This window comes from Rosa chinensis, chromosome 2 (assembly GCF_002994745.2).
Source record: "Rosa chinensis cultivar Old Blush chromosome 2, RchiOBHm-V2, whole genome shotgun sequence".
NCBI classification, from domain to species: Eukaryota; Viridiplantae; Streptophyta; class Magnoliopsida; order Rosales; family Rosaceae; genus Rosa; species Rosa chinensis.
This window is the reverse complement of record NC_037089.1, coordinates 68,447,960-68,475,816: the sequence shown is the minus strand read 5'-3', so window position 1 is coordinate 68,475,816 and position 27,857 is coordinate 68,447,960. Positions and strand designations below refer to the sequence as shown.

Below are 27,857 nucleotides of genomic sequence, written 5' to 3'. Positions count from 1 at the left end.
TTTTGGAAAGTTTTCATTCTTTGATTGGGAAAGTTCCTATTTGTAGAAAGTTTCTATTTTTATAGTTTCTATTTATCATTTTTAGTAAGTTTCCATTTTCGGTAGTTTCTATTTTTCTTATTAGTTTCTATTTTCAGGACCTCCGAGCTAAATATGGAAATGAACTCATAAATGGAAAGAGGAGCTTGCGAACACCAAGGGGAGCAAAGATGAAGGTACATTGGAGTAGAAAAATGGAAATGTACTAAAAGATCAATTTTACACATATTCCTACTCCGGCTAGGAGAAACCAAGCCAAGCAAAGAAGAAGGAGCGGCCGCCTGACCAAATGAACTTCAAATGAGCTGAAACCTTCCAGATCCATTCTAGACACCCAAAGGACCATTTCTTATGTAGAGTGCCAGAGAAAAATATGAGTGGAAGGCCTTCAAACAATCAGCCCAATTCTCTACAGAAGCAAAACCGGAAAACTGGACCTGTAAGAGGTCCAGCAGCATTTCCGGCCCAACCACATGGCAAGAAATTCTGAAATTTTACCACAGTAATCTACACTCATGGTGGATAATTTCATATGAAGAAGTCGAAGGCATATAATGAAGTCTTGTTGGAGAAATAATTGAAGGAATAAAGGGGCAGAAACTGACTTGAAAACAGCTCAACACCACATATTCATGTTTCCCACCCACATGAAGAAAGCATTTCTTTTTCCTTGGATACATTTTTCTACTCTAAAAGATCATCATCACTTCCACATTTCTTCACCTTAATGCTTTGCTTTCATCATTACCTCATCTTTTACATATTTTACAAACCACTCTCATACTCCACTTTCATTATTTTTCTTCATCTCATCATTTCACTCTTCTTTTTCCTCCCTATTTAAACACCTTCTCCTCTCACTCTCAATCACCAATTCCTGAATCCATAACACACATTCCTTCATCTATTCCATCTTCTTTGTCTCTCTATTTCATTTCCATTTTCCCATCCATCCTCTAGTCATCTCCACGAGTTCAAGCAAGGCCAAAGGAAGAAGAAGAGAAGCCGTGAGCATCACCATCCATATCCATCCTTGAAGCTTGCTTTCGAGATTCAAGAGCCACAACGATTATCATCCATCTCATCTTCATCCACGGTGTAATCCGATTCTCCTTTGTAATCTTTGCTTTGAATTTCGTTGGTTGTGAACTAGTTGACACATGTGTTTGAACAAATATTAATTTCTGGAATTTTTATGATTAATTGAGAATTTTCAGATTCATATTATTGTTCTTCTAGAGTTGCTTTTGTGGGTTTGTTTAATTAAATTTGCATTATAGATATCCTTTGTGTATTAATCTTATTTGGGTCGACACTTATAGGGTTTATGCATAATTGTTGCTAGGTTTAAGAACATGAAATCGACTTTTCGTTTTGTGTAAACTTGAACCAAAGTAGTAAAGGTTTTGGACAAAGATCGAATTTAATTAACGAGGATTGCAATTAGGTGGACTTTTCCATACTAAGTTGTACACTTGAGTTGATAGCCTTTCTCTATGTTTATTGCGTTGAACATGTTATGATTGACTAGCTTTCTAGGGCTTGAATGCATGTTTGATAGGATTAGTCTTTGTGCTTTCACTTAGATTAATTAGCATTGAAAAGTAAAATATGGGAAATTGTTTGCTTTTAACGTTTCACATGATCAACTCCTCTCTCATGACTTAGATGAACAATATTAGGGTTTGAATCAATTTTAATCATATGTTTCGGTTTTTGATCTTTGTTCTCTCACTTCATTTGTATTTTTATGTTTTTGCATTTTAATTATTTTGTTAACTTAGTTTTATTTTCAAAAAAACCAAAACAAAATCCCCCCTTTTTCGTAAATAATGTTTATACTTGTGAATATCTTTGTGAATATTATACTTTGTTTTAATTTTAATTGTTTAATTGTTTGACAATGACATGTGTACCCTCAATCCCCGGAATAGAACGATCCCTATTTGCTTATATTACTAACGACATTTCAGGGTTAAATTGTGCGCTTCCCAAAGGCGCATCAATTTTTGGCGCCGTTGCCGGGGATTGAAAAATCATTTGTCATATTGTGAATATTTGTTTTGTTTATATGTGTGTTCAAAAAAAAAAAAAAAAAAGAATAGAAAAATTTGACGTTTGTTTGTTTGTTGTTTGAAAGTTTTTGTAAAATGTGTCTAATCTTACTAAACAAAAGAAATGTAAAGAATTAATTATAAATGTTGTTAAATTCTTGATTGTTATAAGTGTGTAAAATCGTATGAGTAGATAAGGGCCCTTTTGTTAATATTGGCCTTAACCCTTCATTAGTGCCTTTCTGAGGTCTTATGAGGTTGAGGGCGGCTTTTATTAGCATTTGGAGAACTGTCTAACACATGAGTTCTTTCCAAGCTGAGTAAGGGGCATATAGGTGGTGTCTTAGGTTGAGACCCTGGGTGATGGGTTCAAATTGGATCTCAGAGATACTATAGACTGTGCCTAAACCACAATGTGGGAGTAGCCGATAGGGGCCTAAACCTCAATGAGGGAGTAGCCTCCGTAGTGTCACCGAAATGAGTCCTCCCTCTCACTTACCTCTTAATCTGGCCATCTAGCCTTCTGAAACAAAGGAAACCGACTTATGTCTAGGCGACTATCCCTAGATCGTATCTCACCAATAGTAGTGGTTTCTATTGGGCTCGACTTACAACTTGTAATCAATTAAGATATTAACTTTATTTGTAAAGATAATAATACACTTGAACATAACCTCCACATGTAAATTGTGTTGTTTTGTACATTTTATACTTGTATAAATTTCTTACGTGGTTCATTTGTGAAGATTGTGCATATTTTTGTAATATATACTTCTCTTTATACTTGTATAAATTGTGAATAGTAACTTGTGAATAGTGACGTTGATGTATAAATCACTAATTTGTAATTACCTCACTTTACAATTAACTAACTTCTTTAAATTTTAATGATGTTCAGGATTTCTATGAATGACCGAGCCTTTTAGACCCTCTACAATAAAGGAAATTGAAGCAAGGCTCGCTCGTTTGAAGAATCCTTCACTTCTTGAGTACACAAACGCCTCCTCTTCGACATACAAAGAGTACACATTTAACGAGCAAGGGAAGAGGATCTACTTTTCTGAGGAATCTACATCACCTACACCGTCTCCATCTCCTCCTTCATGTTCACCCTCACCTGTGGTTTCGTCCAATTCTACACCACCACCTTCACCATCACCTGAAGAAGTCAAGAAAGAGAGAATGGCATTATTAGGGAACTCTCCACAGCAACTGTCGAAGGAGGACCTCCTTCAGGCATCATTTACCCTACCCCTGCAGCAGGAAGACAAGCAGAATTTGAGCTAAAGAGTGGATTGTTGCACAAGCTTCCTATGTTCCATGGCCTCAATATGGAGGACGCCAACAAGCATATCAGAGAATTTCAGTCTGTGTGTGCAAACATGCAACCACAAGGAGCAGATGAAAACATTCTAAAGATGAAGGCATTTCCGTTCTCCTTAGCTGACAGAGCCAAAGATTGGCTATGAGCTCCCTGCTGGACGTATCACATCATGGGAAACCATGAGGAAGGCCTTCTTGGAAAAATACTTCCCAGCTTCCAAGGTCATCACACTCAGGAAGAAGCTCAGTGGAATAGAGCAAGCCCATGATGAATCCTATGCTGCCTACTACGAGAGGTTCAACTCCCTACTTGCTCAACATCAGATGAAGGATGAGACCCTACTTACATGTTTCTACGAAGGACTCCTACCCTTGGAAAGGCAAATGCTTGATGCTACAGCTGGAGGAGCTTTTGTGGATAAGTCACCTGCAGTTGGGAAGGAACTTATAGCTAATCGTGCCCTAAACACCCAACAATATGAGGGAGTAGGACACTCTACTCGTAGGGTACATGAGATGAGCAAGAATACTGCCATTGAAGACCAACTAAATAAGCTTACTCTTCTTATGAACCAAGTGATCAGTTCCAAAGGACCAAGTGCGACAATAGCTTGTGGGGTATGCTCTATGCAAGGGTATGTTACAGATCAGTGCCCTCAACTTAATGAAAATGGATGATGGGAATCTGCAAATGCTATTGGAGGGTATCAAGGAGGATATCAAACGTCCTAGGCATGACCCTTATTCTAATACTTACAACCCAGGATGGAGGGACCATCCCAACTTCAAGTGGACCAACAATGAAAACGTTCAGAATCCTCTTGGTGGGAACTTCCAACGTCCTCAAGGGCCTTCATTCCAAGGATCATCTTTTCAAAGGCCTTACATGCCTCCTCCTCAGCAGAACTCAGGACCTTCAATGTCTCACTATGACAAAACGTTGGAAGCCTTGACTAGTTCTACCCAAGCCTTGACAAACTCTACTCAAGCTTTGATTCAAGGACAACAGACCCACACTAAGGATATTGCAGATCTTAAGAAGCAGATGGGCCAAGTTGTGGACTTCATGAGCAAGATTCATGAGACAGGGAAGCTTCCTAGTAATACAATACCCAACCCTAAGGGTAATGTGGAGAATGCATCAATGGTGACTACAAGGAATGGAAGACCATTTGTGGATCACCCCAAAAAGGCCCAAGTGAGCATAGAGATTGAGGAAGACCAAGAACCCACCAAGTTGGGTAATGAGAAGGACCCTGCAACGTCCAAGGAAGAGACCAAGGCGTCCTCACCATTTAAGGCAAAACCGGAAATTAAAGGTACTAATTCTAACTTATCAAATTTGGTTATTGCTAACCCTTCTTCTTCTTGCATGCCCTTCCCACGCAGGTTTGCCCAATCTAAGAAGGATGAAAGTGACCAAGCTATCTTGGAGACTTTCAAGAAGGTGCAAGTGAACTTACCTCTCCTAGAGGCCATCAAGCAAGTCCCTAAGTATGCCAAGTTCCTCAAAGAGCTTTGCACTACTAGGAGAGTAAATCGTGAAAAGGAGGTGGTAAAGGTAAGTGAGAATGTCTCTGCCTTGATTCAGAGGAAAATTCCTCCAAAGTGTAAGGATCCTGGAAGCTTCACTATTCCATGTACTATTGGTAACTCTAGATTTAAGAATGCCATGCTAGACCTAGGTGCATCTGTTAATGTTATGCCCTATTCTGTTTATGAAACCCTAGGTCTAGGGGAACTTAAATCTGATAATGTTATAATTCAGTTAGCTGACAGATCCAATGCATACCCTAGAGGTTTGTTGGAGGATGTGCTTGTACAGGTTAACCATCTTATCTTCCCAGCTGATTTTTATGTGTTGGAAATGGAGGACTCTCCTGTGAGTTCCACTCCATTGCTTTTGGGACGTCCTTTCTTAAGGACAGCTAGGACGAAGATTGATGTATATGCAGGCTCTCTCACAATGGAGTTTGATGGTGATGTTATAGGCTTCAACATTTTTGAAGCCATGAGGTATCCCCTTGACGTAAATGATTGTTGTTCTCTTGACATTTTGGATGATCTTGCACAGAAAATGTTTGATGTCATGAACGAGGATACCTTAGCCACGACACTTGCACAAGGAGTAGGTTACACAAAAGGTGGCGTCACTATCTCAGAGGAGGAATTGAAGGACACTTGTGAAAGAAAGATCATTGAGAACGTCTCATTCCTTGAGGCATCCCCCTATATAGGTAAGTCTATTTCTCCCTTGTCCATTCAGTTATCTGCTAACAAGACTTTACCTTCAGTGGTTCAGGCTCCAGAACTTGAGCTAAAACCTCTTCCAAACCATTTGAAGTATGTCTACTTAGGAGACAAGGAGACCTTACCAGTGATCGTGTCCTCTGCACTTACAACTCCACAAGAAGAGAAGTTAGTGGAAATGCTGAAGCAACACAAGACCGCCATAGGATGGACATTGGCGGACATCAAGGGAATAAGCCCTACAACTTGCGTCCATAGGATACTTCTAGAGGAGGGGTCTAAATTCACTAGAGAGGCTCAACGTCGTCTCAACCCTCCAATGATGGAAGTTGTGAAGAAGGAGGTTATCAAACTCCTTGATTGTGGGGTAATCTACCCCATTTCAGACTCCAAGTGGGTCTCACCAGTTCAGGTCGTGCCCAAGAAATCTGGGGTAACTGTGGTGAAAAATGCTGAGAATGAACTGGTGCCCCAAAGGACAGTCACAGGCTACAGAGTATGCATTGACTATAGGAGGCTCAATGCAACCATAAGGAAAGATCACTTTCCTCTTCCATTCATTGATCAGATGCTTGAGCGCCTAGCTGGACATGACTATTACTGCTTCTTGGATGGCTACTCAGGCTACAATCAAATTGCCATAGCCAATGAAGATCAAGAGAAGACAACCTTCACTTGCCCCTTTGGGACGTTTGCCTATCGACGTATGCCCTTTGGACTTTGCAACGCTCCAGGTACCTTTCAGAGGTGTATGGTAAGTATCTTTTCAGATTATATTGAGAAAATCATAGAGGTATTCATGGATGACTTTTCAGTTTTTGGAAAGAATTTTGATAATTGTCTTAATAATCTGGAGATAATTTTGAACTGTTGCATGGAAACTAACCTTGTACTTAATTGGGAAAAATGCCATTTTATGGTTAAACAAGGAATAGTTCTAGGACATATTGTCTCTACTAGGGGTATAGAGGTTGATAAAGCCAAGGTGGATACTGTGCGTCACTTACCCTCTCCCACTTCTGTGAGAGAGATTCGTTCTTTCCTTGGCCATGCAGGTTTTTATAGGAGGTTTATCAAGGACTTCTCCAAGATTTCGAGACCTCTATGCCAACTACTCCAGAAGGATGTGACGTTTCATTTTGACAAGGAGTGTCAAGACGCTTTTGACAAGCTTAAGGAGTTGTTGACGTCTGCCCCCATCATGTTACCTCCAGATTGGTCCTTGCCCTTTGAGTTGATGTGTGATGCCTCTGACTATGCAGTTGGAGGTGTTTTGGGGCAAAGAAAGGACAAACGACCCTATGCCATCTACTACGCCTCAAGGACTCTAAATGATGCACAGATGAACTATTCCACCACAGAGAAAGAGCTCCTTGCAGTTGTCTTTGCCCTTGAAAAGTTTCGTTCTTACTTGCTTGGTACCAAAGTTACTATCTATACTGACCATGCAGCTTTGAAATACTTGATGACCAAAAAGGAGGCGAAACCAAGGCTCATTAGATGGATCCTACTCTTGCAAGAATTTAACGTGGAAATCAAGGACAAAAAGGGTAGTGAAAACGTGGTAGCTGACCACTTGAGTCGTTTGGTGCATGCAGAAGACCCTCTCCCTCTAGTGGAGACGTTTCCAGATGAGCAACTCTTTGGACTTCAGGTAAGTGAACAGGCTTAAGAAAACTGTTAAGCAATATGTTTGGGATGAACCTTATCTATGGAAATATTGCTCTGATCAACTGATTAGGAGATGTGTGCCTGAACATGAACATAATGCCATACTTTCTTTTTGCCATTCTAAAGCATGTGGGGGTCATTTTGGGTCTAAGAAGACTGCATTTAAGGTACTAGAGTCTGGGTTCTATTGGCCAACATTATTCAGGGATGCACATGCCTATTGTTTAACTTGTGATAAATGCCAAAGAACAGGAAATCTAGGTCCTAGAGATCAAATGCCTTTGTCTAATATCATAACTGTTGAAATATTTGATGTCTGGGGTATAGATTTCATGGGACCTTTCCCATCATCTTTTGGGTTTCTATATATCTTACTTGCAGTGGACTATGTTTCCAAATGGGTGGAAGCAAAGGCCACTAGAACTAATGACTCTAAGGTTGTTGCAGATTTTATCAAGTCTAACATCTTTAGCAGGTTTGGAATGCCTAGAGTACTCATTAGTGATGGTAGATCCCACTTTGGCAATCGGACGATTAAGGCTCTCTTGAAGAGATATGATGTGACACATAAGGTTTCTACACCTTATCACCCCCAAACTAGTGGGCAGGCTGAGGTCTCTAACCGTCAGATTAAGGGGATATTGGAGAAGACTGTGAACCCTAACAGGAAAGACTGGTCCTTGCGTTTAGAGGATGCTTTGTGGGCTTACAGAACTGCATACAAAACTCCCATAGGTATGTCACCATATCGAATTGTCTATGGCAAACCTTGCCATTTACCTGTGGAGTTAGAGCACAAAGCTTGGTGGGCTGTGAAGCAGTTCAACATGGATATTGATGCAGCTGGGCTTCATAGGAAGTTGCAATTGCAAGAATTAGAGGAGATTAGAAATGATGCCTTCGAAAGTGCTAAGATTTACAAGGACAAGACTAAGGCATTCCATGATAAAATGATTCGAAGGAAGACTTTTGTTATGGGCCAAAAAGTTCTTCTCTTCCATTCCCGTCTCAAACTCTTCCCAGGTAAACTTCGTTCTCGTTGGATTGGGCCTTTTGTTATTACTCATGTGTTCCCCCATGGAGCTGTGCAGATAAAGAGTGAACAAACAGGTAACGAGTTCAAGGTGAATGGCCATCGCTTGAAGCCTTACTATGAGGCATTTGTGGAACATGAAGTGGAGGATGTACCCCTCCAGAACGTTCCTAACCCTGAGGATTAAATGGAGGTACAAGTCTAGGCTGAAAGACTATAAACATTAAGCGCTGCTTGGGAGGCAACCCAATTCCGAAGTAGCTGTGGAGGAGTCGTCAACTCAGATTTGCTTTCTCTTTCCCTTTTACTTCTTCAATTTTCCTTTGTTTTAGTAGTTATTTTCTTAAATTCCATCCCTATATGCTTACTTGTTTCATTGCATGCTTATTCTTGATTACATTGAGGACAATGCAATATTTAAGTGTGGGGGAAGGGATTTACACTTTTATCTTGAGTCATATATTGAAAAATACAAAAAAAATTGAAAAATACAAAAAAAAAAAAAAAAAAATTTGAAAAATGTCAAAAATTTTAAAAAAATTTTGGTTACTTTTGTTTTTGAGTCTTAGAATGCCCTTTCAACTGTCTAGGATGATTCTATATCTCTGAAATCATGATTAAAAGAAGATCACAAAATTGAGATGATTTTTAAAATGGTATTCTTTGGTTAATTGAGATATATGAAAAAATGCATGCATGTGTAGTGGATATGGATTTCGTAACCTTGGTACAGAATATGAGCATGTTAGGATGAGTTTTGATTCATAAAAGCCCATGTGAGATATTTGAGCCATGTCCCTTTTTCTTGGAGTGATAAATGAAAAACATATTCTTAATTTCTTGGCGATGTTTTGATGATCTCATTATTCTTTCATTTGATTGATTGCTTGCCATAGATTAAGTTTGATGGACTAGAAAATGCTAGAATTCGCTCTTGTGCTTGTTGAGACGTTTGTCAATATATGGCCCTGATTCTGGAAGGGATAGAGGCAACCTAGGAATTACCACCATTGCTAAATAAGCATGTGTCCCTATTTGTGCCCGTCGTGGGACTCCCTTAGATAAACCCCTTTGAGCTTACATTAAGCCTTTTCTTTCATCACCCTTAAATCCTTAACCCTGAACCTTAGTATAGCTACACTCCTACCCTTTGTTCTAAAAACTTAGCGGAGCTATATTTTGGGACTTTACTTGAGGATTTGGCATTGAGAAAGAAGATTGAGAAGAGGTGAAAATTCAAGTGTGGGGGTAGACTTGTCCATAAAGAAAAAAAAAAATATGTGAAAGCCGTGAAAAATGAAAAGAAAAGAAAAAATTGTGTACGGCTAGAAAAGAAAAGAAAGAAAAATGTTTATGGATTTTAGTCCCCCATACTTAGTGATTTTGGAGTTTGTTTTGAATTGAAGGCCCACTACAGAAAAATTTGGCCTTTGTCCATTCCACTATAGTTCAAGGGAAGTTTACAATGAAGATTGGGCCCAACATGAAGACATTAGGCCCTTTTATGTTACCTCTAGGGAAAGTGACGTTTTTGCAATGCATTGGTGGATTTCTAGAAGTCTCTACATCTACATGAGCTCTGCTAGGTTTTTAGGACACTTTGTGAAATTCCTTACCTTTCGTTTCTTAAAACCTTGAGCCTTGGCCCCATTACAACCCTTAATAAGACATTCTTGATCCTTAAGATGGGACAGCCTTTGAATTGTGGAGATGAGTTACAAGAGTTGAACCTATGGCTTGGGTCCATCCGTGCAAGTAGTTGATATCATTCATGAGATCTTTTCAAAAAATTATATTCACAAAGTGCTTTTCGTTTCTTATATATGTGAGCTATTTGATTGCCTCAAAATATTTTCTCTCACATATAATTGAGTGATTATAAGCTTTTAAGCATTGTCTTGAATTCTGAGAGAAGAAAGAGTGGATATACCTTGTGAGGATATGAATCATACTTGTTCGAAGCATGCTTAACAGAAACCATCACCATTGTCACAACCAAGTCCTACTTGTGTATGTGTGGATTATATGTTTTAATTAACTCTTGAATATCTACATATTGATTCTTGGTTGAGTGCTAATCTTGATGTTGTGAAAGTAGGAGATTTCTGAGACAAAAAGTTGAAGGGCAATAGAGTCATTGTTTTTGTAGAGTCTTTAATTTTCGTTGAGTCTTAGTGTGTGTCTTAGTGTGATTTTGCTAAGGGACTAGCAAAAGCTAAGTGTGGGGGAATTTGATATGAGCATTTTAATGCGACATTTTACTTGCTTTTCCCTACATTTCTTGCGTTATTTCCTTATTAAAACCCTGTTCATGAGGCGAATTATAATGCACCCAAAGGAGGGCGCAAGAAGCGGTACACTAAGAATGGGGGACATGAGGGACGTATGGGCCCATACAACCGCCCTAATCAGGAAGGAAACAGCAAGTTTGGTGTGGATACATGTGCTGGTAATGCCACACGTGGGAGAGGGGGTCGTGGTATTCCTAGCCGTAATGGTGGCACCATGGGTTGTGGTGGTGGCACCAACCCTCCTAGGGAACACCCGCAACGTGCACAACGTGCACCTCAATTAAAGGGAGGCAACCACAATGATGAGTGTCATCGATGTGGATCAATTGAGCATTGGTTCAAGTAATGCAAGGCAAGCGAGGAACTAGCTGAAAGATATAGGGCATACAGGGACCTAAGAGAGCAAGAAGTGTAACTTGCAGAAGAAGAAGAAGATGGTGGAGATGTCAATTAATCTTACCATAGAGGACTTCAAAACTGAGGATAAAGTGCATAAGGATGCAGCAGACTTTGATTAGATTAGTCCTTTTATTTTTCCAAGAACTTTTGTAATGGCAATTTGCCTTAGTCAATTAATGACAATTGTATTAACTCTTTCTTATGTGGCGGACCCAATAAAATGTGATGTCTAGAAAAGTCATTGAGATTATTGGTACTTAAGAGAGCCTCGCTCCACCAACGTCTCTCTCTACTTTCCTGTTCATATTTGATTGGAGTTACCAAACGGATAGAGTGACTACAATGTGTCTTACTTTGATTTTATTTTGGATTAGATTTTGGAAACTTTGATGTAATCATTGGCTATTAATAAAGTGTCAATTCTTTTACTTAATGTCTTGGAGATACCTTAATTCGAACTTTATTATATAAGAGCCAATGATTTTCATGTGGAAACACATTATGAGAATGGACAGAGTTCCTTTGCATTACCTCTAATGACTACAGACATAAATGAGTATTAGAGAAACTTATGTGTCGCTCTAGTGGGTTATGTGCAACCACTATTTGAGTTATTGAATCCAACCATGTCATGAGAGATGACTTATGGGATTTTGACACATATAAGCTTTGACATGATGATCCGTGTATTAAAGACTTTACACGGACATCCATTTTTAGAACGAAGAAAAGTAAGAACCAAGAATTGGTTCGAGGAGCTGCACATGCGCCTCATGGTGCCATGATTGTGCAAAGACCGGCCATACATGGCCGGCGCCACCTACCCCCTGCTGCAAATATATGGCATTGAAGCCATAAACTCCTCTCTCTACTTCTCAAGTCTATTGTGACATTATGGCTTAACCAAAAGCCTCATTGGTTGATTATAAAGCCCATGTTTCGTTCTGTAAAGCCTGTTATTTAGGATTGAGACCATCCTATGCAAAGAAGATTGAGGAAATAATTCCATTCTTACAAAGAATCTAAGGGAATTCTATGGATTTGATCAACCAACTTGCGGACCGTATAGATGTTTTATGGTGTTGGTTGATACGCAAACATGCTTGTCACGTGTTGTGCCATTATCCACTCGTAATGCTGCGTATACTACACTACTAGCACATAACATATGGCTACGGGCTCACTACCCAGATCATCCCATTCAGTCAATTTGACTTGATAATGCAAGAGAGTTTACATCGACAATTTTCGATGACTATTGCATATCATTGGGTATTGATATCAAGTATCATATTCCCATGTACACACCCAATTGGTCTCGCGGAAAAGCCACCATTAAACGACTTCGATGGTAGCCTGGACATTGGTAATGCGCACCAATATTTCTGCTTGGGTTATGCAATATCGCATGCAACTATGCTAATTCGTTTACGACTCATAGCAGCCACTAAACTTTTATTTGCGTTACAGCTAGTGACTGAGTTCGAGTCTAATATCTCGTATTTATGCATATTTGAGTGTGCGGTTCATGTGCCAATTGTGCCGCCACAACGCAGCAACATGAGTCATTGCAACGAATGCATATATATATATATATATATATATATATATATTTGTTGGACATGAGTCTCCAACTATAAGTTCGCTATGTAGAACCATTGACAGACGATCTCTATTTCGCTGGATTTGTGAATTGTCACTTTGATGAGATAGTCTTCTCGTCGTTAGGGGGAGATTAGAACGTCAATGTTCAACAGGAATGACAGGAAATGTCGTGGTTTGTCCCCACTATGTCTCATCTTGATCCCCTAAAAGTGACGAGATCACATATACTTGCTGCAAACATGCTTGTAAGGATTGATGTCCCCACAAGAGGACATGGTGCCACCCAGAGAAGATGGATACTGCACCACTACCATGGATGGTGGTATGGTGACACCACAAAGGTGGCATAATGGCGTCATAGGACCCATAGGTTCGATGGATTCTCGCCCTAAGAAGAGAGCGAGTTTGGCACAACTTGATCTATTGATCATTGATACTCAAAATCCGTCTCATGAGAATATTTTGGATTGTGATTATGTCCAAGAGACATCGTTGGGGGACGCCTCAATGTTAGAACCAATTCCTGAGAATATAGAGATCTCTACGAACTACACTAGTGTCCATGAGGACATGGAATTATTGAGACCAATGACATCGAACCTTACTCCATTGAAGAATGCCAACGTAGAGAAAATTGGCCTAAATGGAAAGATGCGATCCAGGTTGAATTGGATTCACTAACGAAGAGGAAGGATTTCGGGCCTGAGATGCCAACACCTCCTAACATAAAACCTATTGACATTAATAGGTCTTCGTTAGATAGCGTGATGAGAAAAAGAGATGGTAATCTCGCCTTATGGCGCAAGGTTTCTCACAATGCCCTAGAAAAACTACAAGAAGACATATTCTCTCATAATGGATGTCATTGCACTCCACTACCTTGTCAGTTTGGTAGTTTCCAAATAACTGAACATGCAGCTTACGAATGTGGTCACTACGTATCTCTATGAGGATCTAGATAAGGAATATAATGAAGGTTCTTGTGGACTTCATTTACCCAAGTCAAGTGGCTCTAGACCACAGAGCGTATTTGCAACAAGGTTGAAATGCTCACTAAAATGACTACTTGATTGGGAAGGGATATGATGAACTATACCCACGCGTTTCCATGACAAGTTCCGGATTTACAATCTTCGCGGTTTATGTTGATAAACATAATTGGAACCCTTGAGAGTTAAGGGAAACCGCTAAACACCTGAAATTCGAGTTTGAGAGGAAGGACCTTGGGAGAACACGGTTTTGTCTAGATTCAGAACTTGTATACCGTGTCAATAAATGCTTAGGCATTTTGATAAAGTCAAAAATGCACTCCCATGGTCGTCTATAGTCTTGGCTCTAAAAGTGACCCATTTCGTCCCAGGGATGATGACGAAGACGTGTTAATAGCAGAAGTGCTCACTTATGTACAATAGGCGCATTATTGTACTTAGCACAATACAAGACCGGACACCTCAATTATCATGAACTTGTTGGCTAGACATAGCCCCGCGCCAACGCAACGCCATTAGATTGGTATAAAGACAATCTTTCGATTTTGAGAGGTTCGATTGATATGAGCTTGTTCTATCCCTACAGAGAAAAGAGATGACGGAAGTGTGGGATCGGACCCCACAAGGAAAAATGCCACCTTCCGTGCTCCTCCTCCCCTCCATCAAAATGACAACAAGTACTTCTAAAGACTGAAGTGAACCAAATCCGATAAGAGGATAATGTAACGGACTTATTTACTAAGTCGTTACCAAAATCCACCTTCAAGAAACATGTGAAGAGCATCGGATTGAGAAAGTTATCCGAACTCCATGATTGTAGCAATCAGGGGGAGATATTGACATCAGGGGGAGGCATGATGTCTACATGTTCGATCTCGAAGAGTGAAGGACGTGTTGTGCTCTTTTTGTCCTTTGACTAGGGTTATTTTTGTCCTACAAGGTTTTTGTTAACTGACAAGGTTTTTAACGAGGCAACAATCAAAGCGTCATCACCAAGTTTGAGCGGCAAAAGGGGGAGTGTTGAAGGATATCGACATAATGTGTGCCTCTACAAACTAGGGTTTAGAGTAGTAATAAGAATGTGTTCTAGGTATTTAATTGTAATAAGATCCTATTACCTTTTTGGGTACCTTGTAACTATCTATTTAAAGGGCTCCTATTATCAATAATAGATACACAATTCCATTCTCCTACAACATTTATTCAAATTTTTTTTTTCTGTCGATCCCTTTTCTATCCTGGTTTTCATTACTCAGGTAATTGAAGATTCCTTAATTAGTGCATCATGCAGCCACCAGCTAGCTCGAGTCGTGTGTGTATATATATATATATATATATATATATATATATATATATCAGCTCAACATGAATTAATTGTACTAGAACCATACAGAAATTGAACAATTTAACAATTATAACAGAAACAAGCTATCACTACTAAAAAAAATTGCAATTGCTTTCCCTTTTTACTTCGGCAACAGTTGCCGTCGCAATTGATACCCTATCGCTACGGAAAATGTTCCGTTGCGATTAAGCCTTATCATTTGCGACGGAAAATCTCTGCCGTCGTAATTTTATACTCAATTGTGACGCTTTTTACTCTTGCCGTCGCAAAGCTTATTTGTATATGTACTTTATATATATAAAAAAAAAACTGTGGCAACACATATTACTCTTGGGCTCTTGGCGCTAACCCAAATATTTTTCCCTTTTTTTTTCCTTTTGTTTTTTTTGGCCAAATTGCGTAATAACAAACAGCCCTAGTTCTTTTTCCCTTTTTTTTCCCAAACATCACCCCCCCTCTCTCTCTCTCTCTCTCTCTCTCTCTCTCTCTCTCTTTCTCTCGCCCTAGAACTGGAACCGACGAGCTCGACGAGGTCTGCACCACAACCTACCGCCAACACCAACGAGCTCCTCCGCCGACGTGACGAGCTCCGTGCACCGGAACCTTCCACCGAGGTCGACGAGCTCCTCCTTTAAGTAGAACAGCTCCTCCTTCACCAAGTAAACTGTAACACCAGCTCCTCCTTTACCCAGACACAACAGATCAATTTCTTTACGAATCTATAAGGTAAATTCCATTGTTCTTTCCATTTGTCTCTCGTTAATTCTAGAGAAACAGTTTATTGTATATGAGAGGTCAATATTTAGATTGGGAGTTCAATTTTGATATGAAACTAATTGGGCTTTCTTTCAAATTTGAGCACTAGTGGCCAATCCTCCTGGATAATCTTCATGTTTAGTAAATAGATGGATATCTTTCTCTTAGACATCGATACAATCCTCCAGAATGCCAGTTGTCTTGCCTGCTTGTCACAGAGTACTCAAGGAGGTATGGATTCAAGGATTTATGTTGTGAATTTGATAAATGTGTTTTTGTATGCTAGAAATGAAGTGCTTAGATTGATTTTAGTATCAGGCTTTTAATTGAGTGCAAAATTATTGTTCTTTTCGGGTGTGTATCGATTGAGAGTTTGATGAAGTTTTGATCTTTGATGTTCAGCAGTGTGTTTGCGTAGTTGTTGTTTGACAGGTTTGTAGAAGGTTGCCGGGTTTTTCACCCGCTGAAGTGTTGGATTTTGGTGCTGGCATGGGTTTGGCTTTCTGGTGAGAAGTTCATCTGGTTATCTTTTGATTGTGAATGACGTGAAGATTTGGGATTACTGTTTATATGTAATGTGATTTTGATATAATGTAAATCAAATGTTGTAGGGCACTATGAGAAGTCTGGCCGAATTCCTTGGAGAAAGTTAACTTAGTAGAGTCATCACAATCAATGCAGCGTGCAGGCCAGAGCCTTATACAAGGTTAGTAATGGTTCTTCTGTTTGAACTAGTTTAAAAGCCCTTGAGCATTATTGTTCCTAAGTAATAATGCGACATTAGATGTACCTTATCATGAAAAAACACTTACTAATAGAATTATCTTTGTAAACTCTTAGGGTGGTATCCTCTGACAAAGTTGAATATCTATGTCTTGTTGGCTTCCTGTCTTCCATTCACTCACATGTCAAATTGTCTTCTACCTTTTTTCAAGTCTTTGGAAAATTAGTTGAGAAGATTCTATATGCAAAATGAAATACTTACTAAGGTCAATTATGAATTATCTTTGTGGCCTTTGAGAGAAATGTATTTTGGCTTCCTTCCCCCATCTGCTCACCTGTCATGTGTGCCCATTGTGGATTCCTGTAGCAATGCATTTACATAGATCTGACAATATTTTCATCAGGTACACCTTTTGTGGGCTGGCAACAATGATTCTGATCAATGAGGTCAATTGTTTGGACTTGCCTAGACTAATTGTAAGATTTTTTCTTTTCTTTGTGTGGTTCAGATTGGATAATAACTAACTGTATAATATACATATAGATATAAAAATCTGTTCAAGTAATTTTTTTAATTTGTTTTTACTCTGCTGTGTATAATTTCACTGTTGCATTCCTCTTGTGATGGTTTCTATGAACATGCTCTGTAATTTCTTAAATTTAACTTTTTTCTTGTATTAGGATTGGTTGGTATTTCGACAAGGGAAGGAATGTGGATTTCAGGGGAGGACTAATAAGTTAGTTGATGGTTGCTACTCTTTCTGGCAGGTGATTTTCTTTATTATTTTCTTTTCTTTTTTCTTTTTAATTCTTGAACCTATGGATTTTCTGCATCATAGTTGAGTTAACTAAGATAAGTGACCAGGGAAGTGCATTTGCATTATTACAAAGAATACCTTCAGTTAGTGAGGAGCAAATTGTGCTACCAGATGTGGGACACTGCAATTTGGATACCTCACACACTTCTACAACATCTCGTATATCTGAAGTGGACAACAGTTCTAAAGGTACTTCATCTCAGGTTGATGACACCAGAGGTTTTAGCCTGGAAGGTAGGCTGAGTTACACAAGTTTTAGATGTTTGGCTATTTGCCTATATATGTTTGATACTGTAACAAATTGGTTTTTATAGCCATATGTTTGTTTATATGTTTCTAGTTTTACCTGCTATGAGGTTTAATATTAGTTTTCCCTTTTATTTTATGCAGGGTTGAAGGTTCCCTTTCCAGTGAATTACAATGATATTGGATATGATTTTATCAACAGAAGTGTAGAAATGAAGCCGCTTTTCCATGCCATTGCATTGCAACGGTACATACTTTTATGCACACAGGTTAGTTTACAAATATGAACTTCACTGATTACTGATGGAAGTCTCATTTGCCTGATTAATTTGTTCAGTTCTATGGTTTTCTGCTGCACTACTAACTTTGTATAGGGAGAGAAGCCAGCTTTTTGAAAATTGTTGTCCAGGCATTAGCCATGATTAGATGGCATGTATTGCCACTTTTTCTTTCTTAATTCATATGTTGTATTCTCTTTTGAAAGATTTATCTGGTTACCATATTATTTGAACCTAAGCAGTTAGTATTGGCATTGGAGGCAGGCGTCGAATTGTTGGACATATCCAATTGCTAGATACTTGTAAGGGGAACCTCTATATTTTCTTAGTCCACTTCTTGGCATTGCAAGTATTTTAGTTTTGTAGTGGGGTCTTAGTCCACTTTTATCCAATTTGTTTGTGGGTTTTTGGATTTCTGATGATGGATGTCTTAATATGCAGATAGTTGTCTGTGAGAACAGAAAGGAATTGCAATATGGAGGACTGGGGTAATACTGCTTTCCTTGAATCTTATTTTGATTATATAATAATGTGTTATTTACGGTTGCTTGAGCTTATTCTCTTGGTCTTTCACCAATAATAGCCCTCAAGTTTAAAACGACATAACATTTATTATGATTGTATTGCATCCTCCTTTCTCATTTATAGAAGTCTGACCTTGAACTAAGAATAAAGGGCAGAAAAAAGCTTTGTTCATTTGAAATTTATGAATGCATATTTCGTGGAGTCAGCAAGTTTGTTACATTTTTATTTTTTTACTCTTCGAGTAAGTTTAAATGTTGAAGAAGCCTAATGGTAAGAAATGCAGGCATTGACGGACAGGGAGATATGAAGTTCATTTATGGGACAAAGGGTCTTGGCATCCAACATAAGGGAATAAGGGAAAGCAAGTTTATCTGGGTAAGTACTTAATTACTAACTATACTGCTCAGAACCACTTAATTGTCATATAAACATATCTTGAATCATCTAACACAAAATGTATATGTAGGGGCTCATGGTGAAGAAGAATCCGTAGCAAGAGCATATGATTTGGCAGCACTCAAGTACTGGGGAACATCAACTTCTAAAAAATTTCCGGTGTCTGAATACTTAACCTTAAAAGAATACTTGGCCTCTCTAAGAAGGTATCTATTCATCTTCAATTTAATAAGCATTGAGCAGTCTACCTTAATTGTTGTAAACATTTCAAGTCGGTGACACTTTTATTTTTGTCTATTTACAGAAGAAGCAGTGACTTTTCAAATTGTGTATATAAGGTAAGCTTCATAATTAATCAATGCTTTTGTTGGGTCTGTATGAACTATTCCCTGGCTCCAGTTAAACAATGCAAGCTTTCTCTATTCCTTCAGAATCTAAGTATTTCCTTGTTCATTGAGTTTATATGTCTGTTTACTAATTATCTGATGGCTTTTTGTCAAACCAGTTACATATTAAACTCATTTTTGTTTTTTTGGATTCCATTCAGCTGATATGTTGATATCTATTAATTTTCATCGAGTTAAATTTCAATGAAACTAACTAATCCTTTTGTTGGGTCTGTATGTTCTGTTCCCTAGCTTGAGTTCAACAATGCAGGCTCTCTATATTCCTACTTAATCTTAGTGCTGCCCCGTTCTTACCCATCATTTTTCGAATAGCTGCTTTACACATAAAAATGAGGTAGAAAATAAATCCACAGCATCACGCGGGATTCATGACTAGTTATGTGGTAAATGATGGTGTGCTCTCCAATACAGTAAGATTGGCACACTTGCAGACTTAATACACATTGTACTTACATGGGTTGAAGAGATTTTACATTCCTTTTTCTCATACTATGAGTCTTTTGGTATGTGTTACAGGAGATGAGATGACGGTGTGTTGATCTAACTCTTATTTCTCCATCAATATGTGTGTGTTATAATATATTCTTTTTTCTAGTTTAGATTTTCTGGTCAAGATTTTGATCACTCATGTTTTCTCTTCTCATCGTGTTACATCTGCAGCTTATTCTCTCCTTTTTGGATTTGGACATTAAGTACTTTGACCTTGGTCTTCCTCACCATGATACCACTGATGATAAAGTTACCGTTGAAAGTGCAGAGGCTACTCTTAATAAGTACGTTTGCTTGATTGGTGTAGGTTGTCAGATAAGGACGTGTTGTATATGCAAACATTTACTTCCATTTTCTTGTATTTGAAAGTTGATATATACATATTATGCAGGAGGATTAGAATGGGGCTGCTCCAGCTAAAAGTGTTCTGGTGTGGATCCTAATATAAATTTGAAAGTATGCTTAGGCAGCAGCTGTGGTTGATAGTCTGGCCATCTTTTAGAAGTGAAGGTGCTGCAGTGCGTTTGTTTTGGCTTACTCTTGATTGCTGCTTGGTTATAGATGATGGGTTTCATATTGTAATTTGATATTTTTCGGTTCATAATAATTGCTATAGATGGTACTAGCTTTGTTGTGCATTTCACACCATTTTTTTTAAAAATGAAATATTCTTTTGCGACGGCAAAGTATCCGTCGCAACCAATTCACCCCATTTTTTTTTTAAATGAAATATCATTTTGCGACGGCAAAGTACCCGTCGCAAATAGTTTAACCATTGCGACGGCAACAGTTTTCCGTCGTAAATACTTTTTGCAACGGCATTTTACCGTCGCAAATGGATTTTGTGATGCCACCTATTGCAACGCCAACATTTCCGTCGCAAAAGGCTCAATTTTCCGTCGCGAAAAGTTTTTTCCGTCGCAAAAGCCCAATTTGCTGTCGCAAAATAGGCGTCGCAAAAGCAATTTTTTTTAGTAGTATATGCAGTGAACTGCATCACAATTTACACACATATAAGGTGATAGTTTACAGAAACACTAATTGTTCCAAAAACAGACAATGGAATATCACAAACAATTTTACAAAAATACTAATTGTTCCAAAAGCAGACAACGGAATTTCACAAACAATTTTCAGCGAGACTTGAAAGACAGCAGTGGTTGTCCATCTAATGAAGAACCGGTGTCCATATGAGAGCCTGTTGATGTAGAAACATCCCAAACCTCGGCTATTTCCGTCTGGACATGTTCAACCTTTGCAATGTGTTTGACATCAGAAGATTTACTTGACATTAGAATTTCCTCCAACTTAACTGCTATTTCTTTCATAGCTGGACGCTTCTTTCCTTTCATATTCAAGCAACGTTTTGCAAGATTAGCAACCGCCACTATCTCTTCTTTCTTACCTCCCTTCATAACTTCAGCATCAAGAATATCAAACAAACAACTCTCCTCCATGGACACAATAAAATGTGTTGCTAGGCTTCTCCCATCTTGTTTCCCTTCCTGCGATCTTGTTACAGAAACTGGTTTTTGTCCAGTCAAGAGTTCGGCAAGGACTACTCCGAAGCTGTAAACGTCGCTCTTGTCTGTAAATTGGCTAGACTGGAAGTACTCAGGGTCCAAATAACCAAATGTTCCGTTTACATGTGTCATGGTAAGATGTGTTTTGTCAATGGAAACAGTTCTTGATGTCCCAAAGTCTGCAACTTTTGCTCTATATTTATCATCCAAGAGTATGTTTGAAGACTTAATGTCTCGATGGTAAATGGGCATTGAAGCAGATGAATGTAAGTAGGAAAGGGCTCCAGCAACTTCGGTACCAACTCGTAATCGCATTTCCCAAGTGAGAGGAAAATCCTCATCACGGCTGTGAATGTATTGAGAAAGGGTTCCGTTGGGTAAAAATTCATAGACCAATAGGGGAACTTCGCTCTCTAAACAACATCCCAAGAGTTTAACCACATTCCTGTGGTTAATTTGTGAAAGAATGACAATCTCATTAATGAATTGACTCACTTCTCCTCCATCTACTGCTTTTGACTTCTTGACAGCAACATTTCTTCCATCTGTCAACATTCCTTTATAAACAGTACCTTGGCCTCCTTGACCAAGAATTCTGTGTACATTAAATCGGTCTGTGGCTTTCTCTAACTCCTTTGCATTAAACAGCTTAATCTTCTCAACATTGACTTCGCCAGAAGATAATTGTTGCTCCAACAACAAACCACCATTCTGTCTAAAAAACTTTTGCTTTCGCTTAATGTTTTTCCTTTTCTTTATGACTTTGTGCAACCACCATGCGCCAATGATATGAAACAACAGTCCAAAGACACTGCAGAGAACTGAATTGCTCAATAAAATTAAAATAATGTAGTAACTTGATCAAGAAGCTAACAAGTATTTGTTTCATATAACTTTTTTTTTTTCCCTAAACATAGACCTGTTAGTAATCAAAAGGGGTATGAATTTAGGATTTAGAGAATGTAGAGGCAAACCTATAATGCCCAGTTTAATCGGCTGCAATGGCCGAGGTTGCGGGGACAGTGGGGTGTAGCACACAAAGGTCCCATTAAAATTGGAACAAATCTTGTCGGAACCACATATATTAGGGCGATTTGGATCCTCGCATTCATTGATATCTAAAATTGAATTGATAACGATGAATTACCAAATTGAAAGCTGGACTGAATATCAATTAAAAAAATTATAGCTATATCGACAATGTTTAAAAATGAGCTTATTTAGTGTATCCACAAATAAGGGTTGTAGAAGCTTACCTTGACATCCACCACGAAGATAGGGGTTTCCTTGATAGCCCTCTAAGCAGGAACATGGACCAGCAGCAGATTCGCAATTCCTGTTCACGTTATCCTTGGTAGAATTATCTATTCCTCCAAGAATCCTCCAATTTAGCACTACGGGGACGTCGTCCAGCTCAGCAATGTCATAAATATTTGTTGAATTTGACGTAAACCACTCTGGGTCTACGAGGAATGCATATTTACAAGTTCTTCCACTGGTACCATTTAATATAGTTCTTCCACTGGTACCATTTGTACCATTTATTATCAACGGTCCAAAACTAGTAGTGAAGTTTGCACCAATGTTAAAAGGAAGGGGTGTCTGACAACAGTTGATACCACGGCAGCTATTATTTACTAATATGCTGCTGTAATCGCAAATAGACAAACAGACAGCCATTTCTGTCGCTCCACCTCCAAGGTACGTCAGAGATGCAAGCCTCCCGCAACTCACTGCAGTGAACATGTTCCTATCGGAGAACCAGAAAGGGGTTGGACTTAGGTTGGGTATCCGGCTGCGGTTTGGCTTGCTAGGGCAATCGGAGAAGGTGATAGGATTTTTTATTTTTAATGTGCCCGCAAGAGATATCTCCAGAATCTCCCGTCGACCGTCGGTAAGGTTCAAGAAAGGTTTGGGAGGGTTGGTGGAGTTGTCACACAATATTTGGAACAGACGGGTATATTTGTCGTAAAAACTGTCGTTCTTCAGCAGGTGACAATTCGGTCCAATCCCAAAAGGATATGGGATTTCTATGCCTCCACAACGGGATTGACAATCACGCTTTGCTAACGAGGGTGATGATGCTACGCCAAGTATTGCACTACAGCTCAAAGACAACAAGGTCATGAGAGTAATCTCAAGTAGGAGCAACTGGACCTCCATTTTGCTTCTCCTCAATTGCTCCTTGATATCTTCTCCCTCTTATTCCCTACCTATTCATACAAGGAATCTTGGAAATGATGAAATTAGCGACTAATTCTCAAGTCTCACTTGTTTAGAATTAGACTAGTATGAAAGTAAAGGTGCTGTACAAATGGTTCTTATTGTACATTTTGAAAGCAAATAGGGTGAAGTTTCTAATATTTTGACCGGTCTGATTACTCTATAATTGACTGACGCAAGATTAATGCATACAGTTGGCTTCATTATTATTGATTATTCTATTAGTTTATGAAAGTTTTCTTTTGAAAAGTACTTGTCTGCATGCCATCCTCTTTTCTAACTGATCTGATTACCCTACAATTGACTGACTCGATCAGTCCATATTTGTCTGTTCTTATTACGCCCGGTCATATACGTTGTGGAAAATTATAACCTACAATTGATTGACTCGATTGTTCTTATTAAGGCCAGTCATGTACGTTGTGGAAAATTATAACCTACAATTGATTGACTCGATTAGTTCATATTTGTCTGTTCTTATTACGGCCGGTCATGTACGTTGTGGAAAATTATAACCTACAATTGATTGACTCGATTAGTTCATATTTGTCTCGACTCTAGGACCACAGAATAATTTCTCGTATTTTGTAAGTTTTATTATAATTGATCTTCTTCCTTCTGGAAGAAAAAGCTAGATAGAGTTACATATGACTTTTATGTTTAATCAATTTGAGGAATATCCGAGATGGAGGTATACATATACAAGTGAAACCAAGAAATTTTGGGTGATACTTGAACAAGTCTAGGTCAACACTGTACGTAAGAGTTGAGGAAAAGTGGAAAACGCTACAATTTCAAGGTATACTAATGATGGTAAGTTCTGTAAAACTGTATCAAGGATCACCAAGCACAAAAACATAAACATAGAAATACATAGATGTAATCAATTATACAAAAGTAAGATAAATACCTTGTACTGTTAGGCCATCTCTTAAACAAAGGTTGATATAAACAAGCTCTTTTATTATTCTCTCCAATATAATCATTATGTATGTCTCTACATGGGGCGGAGCAACACTTTATGAGAACTATATATTTAGCTGTTATATCATAAAGTACTCGAGGTATCTTTACAGTATTCAGTTGCATCAAAAATAGGAAAGCAATTTTAAGAACTAATATGAATAGGATCCACAGAATTCTTTATATTGATTATAGGGAGAATATCACAAATGATCACTCAACTTTTATCTATTTGATATTTTGGTCACTCACCTTTTAAATATATCACTTTGGTCACTCAACTTTAACTCTATTGTTCACTTCTTTAATTTTTTTCATTAAAAAAAAATTATTTTCCATAATATTAATTATATTTTCGTTCAATTAATAGTGAAAAATTGAGAAATTTGTGTTAGAATGATTCGGAGAAGTGATTAAAGTGAGATAAAATGTCACTTGGGTGACTAAAGTGATAGACAGAGTAATAGTTAAGTGACCAAAGTGATATATTTGAAACTTGAGTGAACAAAATGTCGAATGAGTCATAGTTGAGTGATCATTTGTGGAATTCTCCCTTGATTATATTCTTCTAGTGTTTCCTTAGATTTGGGTATGGGACATCTCCCTGGGGACTAATTTTTTTTCTTCTTTCTTCAGATAATAATTCTGTTTTTACTTCTTTGAAAACATGTCCGGCCGGGCCAAAGCCAGCCCTGAATGTGACTGTTACAATACTTGGAATTACATATAAAAGCTCTTCCTCTTGTTGGTAGAGGTGATGCTCGATCTCCTTGTGAAGAAGAGTTATGCTCTTGGTCTCTCACTGTGAAATTTCGTCAGCTTCGATCTAGAAAGATTGTGTCAAGAGAATGTTGCTGGTGTGAGACCAAGAACGACCTCACTGGATTGGCCAGAGAAGGACGTACAACAGGTCCAACTCTGCAAGATCGAGGCTGCTTATGTGAAAGCAACTGAGGTTCTTGTGGAGCTTGCTTCACTTCAAACATCGTTTTTAACCCTTGATGAAGCAATCAAGAGCACAATAATGCTCTGGAGAATGTGGTGAAGCCTAGGTTGGAGAATATGATAACTTATCTCGGGTTAAAGAAGATACAGGGCTTAGAAGCTCCATCTCCCTCATGCATGTTTCTACTTATTCTGTATTATTTGTCACAAAACTTACATCAGTTCTGTCACGCCCCGAATTTTGAAATAAAGATTCAAATCCGGAACATGACTAATAACAATACAAATAACGTTTTGAATTTTTCTCTCAGGAACAACCACTAGTTACACCTCTGGATATTACATAAACCAAATCCTCAAGTATTACAGCACACTCTCACCAAATCAAATTGTAAAACTCAAATGAGTATAATTCTCCTCACAAAACAAATGCTGTAAATCAAATACTAATACTCTAAACCGCACGATCACTGCCCTGATTCTCCTGACCTGTGAGATTATCCGCTACACAGTTGAATAGTGTACCGGGAATTGCAACAACACAAAACCCGGTAAGCTTTTGACAGCCCGTATGAGTAAACAAGAAAGAACTGTTGATTGATTAAATTACAATTATTATAACTCAAGTAAACAATCAATACACTCACAAGGTAACTCCAAAAATCACAGTAACATAAAAGTATGTATTTTTTTGATACTCTCTTTTAAAACTCAACATTTGACAGAAATACTAGAACTCTGACTGATCACAACCAACAAATATTGCATCATTAATATGTGAAATAACATTAAAGCAACACATGCTTGATCATTAAAGCAACACATGCTTGATCATTAAAGATTAAAGCAACACATGCTTGATCATTAAAGCAACAAATGCTTGATCATTAAACATTAAAGCAACACATGCTTGATCATTAAAGCAACACATGTTTGATCATTAAAGCAACACATGCTTGATTTTCTTTTTAGTGAATTTTTAGATTAACTGGTAACAAATCACAAATCCACGCGTTAGGGTCCGACGTACTATACCCAAAACACGGGAAAAACCGCAGCATACCAAGGACACACCAAAGTATGTATACTCAAAGTAAGCACCCTTCCTAAGAATATAATAGTGCTGCACTATATGAAGGGACTAAAGCCCACAGCTTAAACATCGGCCAAAACACATTTACCAGTAATTCACTTAAGCACTGGGTTTTGTAATCACCCGGCTTCACAATTGTACTTTTCAGACATAATCAAATTCACAACATACAATCTTTATAAATTATAGATCGTATATATGTATATGTACACCCACATAAAGAGACATATTATTTCAAGACAGATCTTTACACTTAAAATAATTTCCACATATTCACAATTGGCATATAAAATAGCTTTCACACCACATGATCAACATTTCATTATTCAACAATTAAATGGGAGATTAATAGCTTGAATAATATCAAATCCATTCTCAATCAATTCATCATTCCAATCACACGTCAACCAAAATATATATTCCACGTAAATATATATATACGTAATCATCCGCTCAGGAATGACCACTAATACCAACTATAATTCAAGCATAAAAACCGTGAAATTCATTTGTATAATAAAATCATTTTACTTACCTATGGACCGTAGTTGATCAAGTCCATATGATTTAAAACAAATATTTATCCCACAAATATTTTTACACAATTACGACAAAAATAAAGTAATTAAATTTATTCAGTTCGTAATATGAACCACGTGAGGTTTACTCACCTCTAATCCAGCTGCGTCTCCTAAAAAATCCAATATAACAATATTCCAAACGCTCGTCATCTCAAACCGTCAAGTACCTAATCATGTACGGTCTTTGCTTAGTAAACGAAACACGAAATAAACTTAACCGACGATCCAAGGGTCAGATTCTAAAATGAAGACAATCCAACGGTCGGATTCTAAAATAAAGACGATCCAACAGTCGGATTCAAAAATAAAGACGATCCAACGGTCGGATCGAAATTATATGATGATCCAACGGTCGGATCCTCACGGATCGCCCTTAGGATCATCCTCCAAAATTATCACGAAGATCCAACGATCGGATCTTCCTGAATCACTCTAACAAACATCTCCTCAAAATTATACGAAAATCCGACGGTCAGATTCTCACGAATCGCCTTCCGAATCACTATTTCACAATTATACGAAGATCCAACTGTCGGATCTTCGCCCGTGACCTCACAAAGTCATCGGGACAGTCATACGATCAACATATTAAAATTTGAAGTAAAACCAATGGTCTGATCTTCACAGATCGTAAACCGAAGATAAAACGTAAAAACGTTAAATAGTAACGTCAAAACGTAAATCCACTATTTATCAAATTTTTCTAAAATAACCCTGTGATATATCAAAACGCTCGTATGGATGCGTAGATCATCGCCTAGATAATATAAACTCAAAATATGGTCCGACGTGCTGCCACAAGCGGTGGTCAGTGGGTGGTCAACACGGCGGTCAACCACCTCCGATGTAAAAGTCGTCAACTACAAACTTCTTCAAAATGAAGGGTTGATGA

At 38.2% G+C, this 27,857-nt stretch overlaps 1 protein-coding gene and 2 long non-coding RNA genes across 5 annotated transcripts; 2 read left to right on the top strand and 1 right to left on the bottom strand.

Annotated features, from left to right (window-relative positions):
* Nucleotides 1-15,660: 15,660 nt before the first annotated feature.
* Nucleotides 15,661-18,690, top strand: LOC112189668. Of its 3 annotated transcripts, none has more exons than XR_002932033.2 (9): nucleotides 15,661-15,725; nucleotides 15,859-15,986; nucleotides 16,188-16,261; nucleotides 16,367-16,461; nucleotides 16,883-16,955; nucleotides 17,160-17,246; nucleotides 17,687-17,811; nucleotides 18,262-18,308; nucleotides 18,629-18,690. It is a non-coding gene; the product is annotated as an uncharacterized LOC112189668 (long non-coding RNA). The 3 variants fall into 3 exon arrangements; XR_002932034.2 differs by having other exon boundaries at nucleotides 15,690-15,725; nucleotides 15,865-15,986; XR_002932037.2 differs by lacking the exons at nucleotides 17,687-17,811; nucleotides 18,262-18,308; nucleotides 18,629-18,690 and adding an exon at nucleotides 17,344-17,480.
* An 814-nt stretch (nucleotides 18,691-19,504) lies between these two features.
* LOC112189669 lies at nucleotides 19,505-20,280 on the top strand. The gene is made up of 2 exons (XR_002932038.2): nucleotides 19,505-19,921; nucleotides 20,029-20,280. It is a non-coding gene; the product is annotated as an uncharacterized LOC112189669 (long non-coding RNA).
* Nucleotides 20,281-20,622: 342 nt separating this feature from the next.
* LOC112188768 (wall-associated receptor kinase-like 1) lies at nucleotides 20,623-23,456 on the bottom strand. Its single transcript, XM_024327973.2, has 3 exons — nucleotides 22,417-23,456; nucleotides 22,135-22,278; nucleotides 20,623-21,981 (listed from the first exon to the last, which is right to left on the bottom strand). Exons 1-3 carry the CDS (start codon nucleotides 23,321-23,323, stop codon nucleotides 20,771-20,773), a joined length of 2,262 nt encoding a protein of 753 aa, XP_024183741.2. The 5' UTR covers nucleotides 23,324-23,456; the 3' UTR covers nucleotides 20,623-20,770.
* Between the last annotated feature and the right edge of the window lie 4,401 nt (nucleotides 23,457-27,857).

Bases quoted from the DNA above. Each gene is read 5' to 3' on its own strand.
- LOC112188768 (XM_024327973.2), bottom strand. From the start codon at position 23,323: ATGGAGGTCCAGTTGCTCCTACTTGAGATTACTCTCATGACCTTGTTG. The intron at 22,279-22,416 runs GTAAGCTTCTAC...ATTCAATTTTAG, and splicing joins TCTTCGTGGTGGATGTCAAG to ATATCAATGAATGCGAGGAT. The intron at 21,982-22,134 runs GTTTGCCTCTAC...TGAGCAATTCAG, and splicing joins GATTAAACTGGGCATTATAG to TTCTCTGCAGTGTCTTTGGA.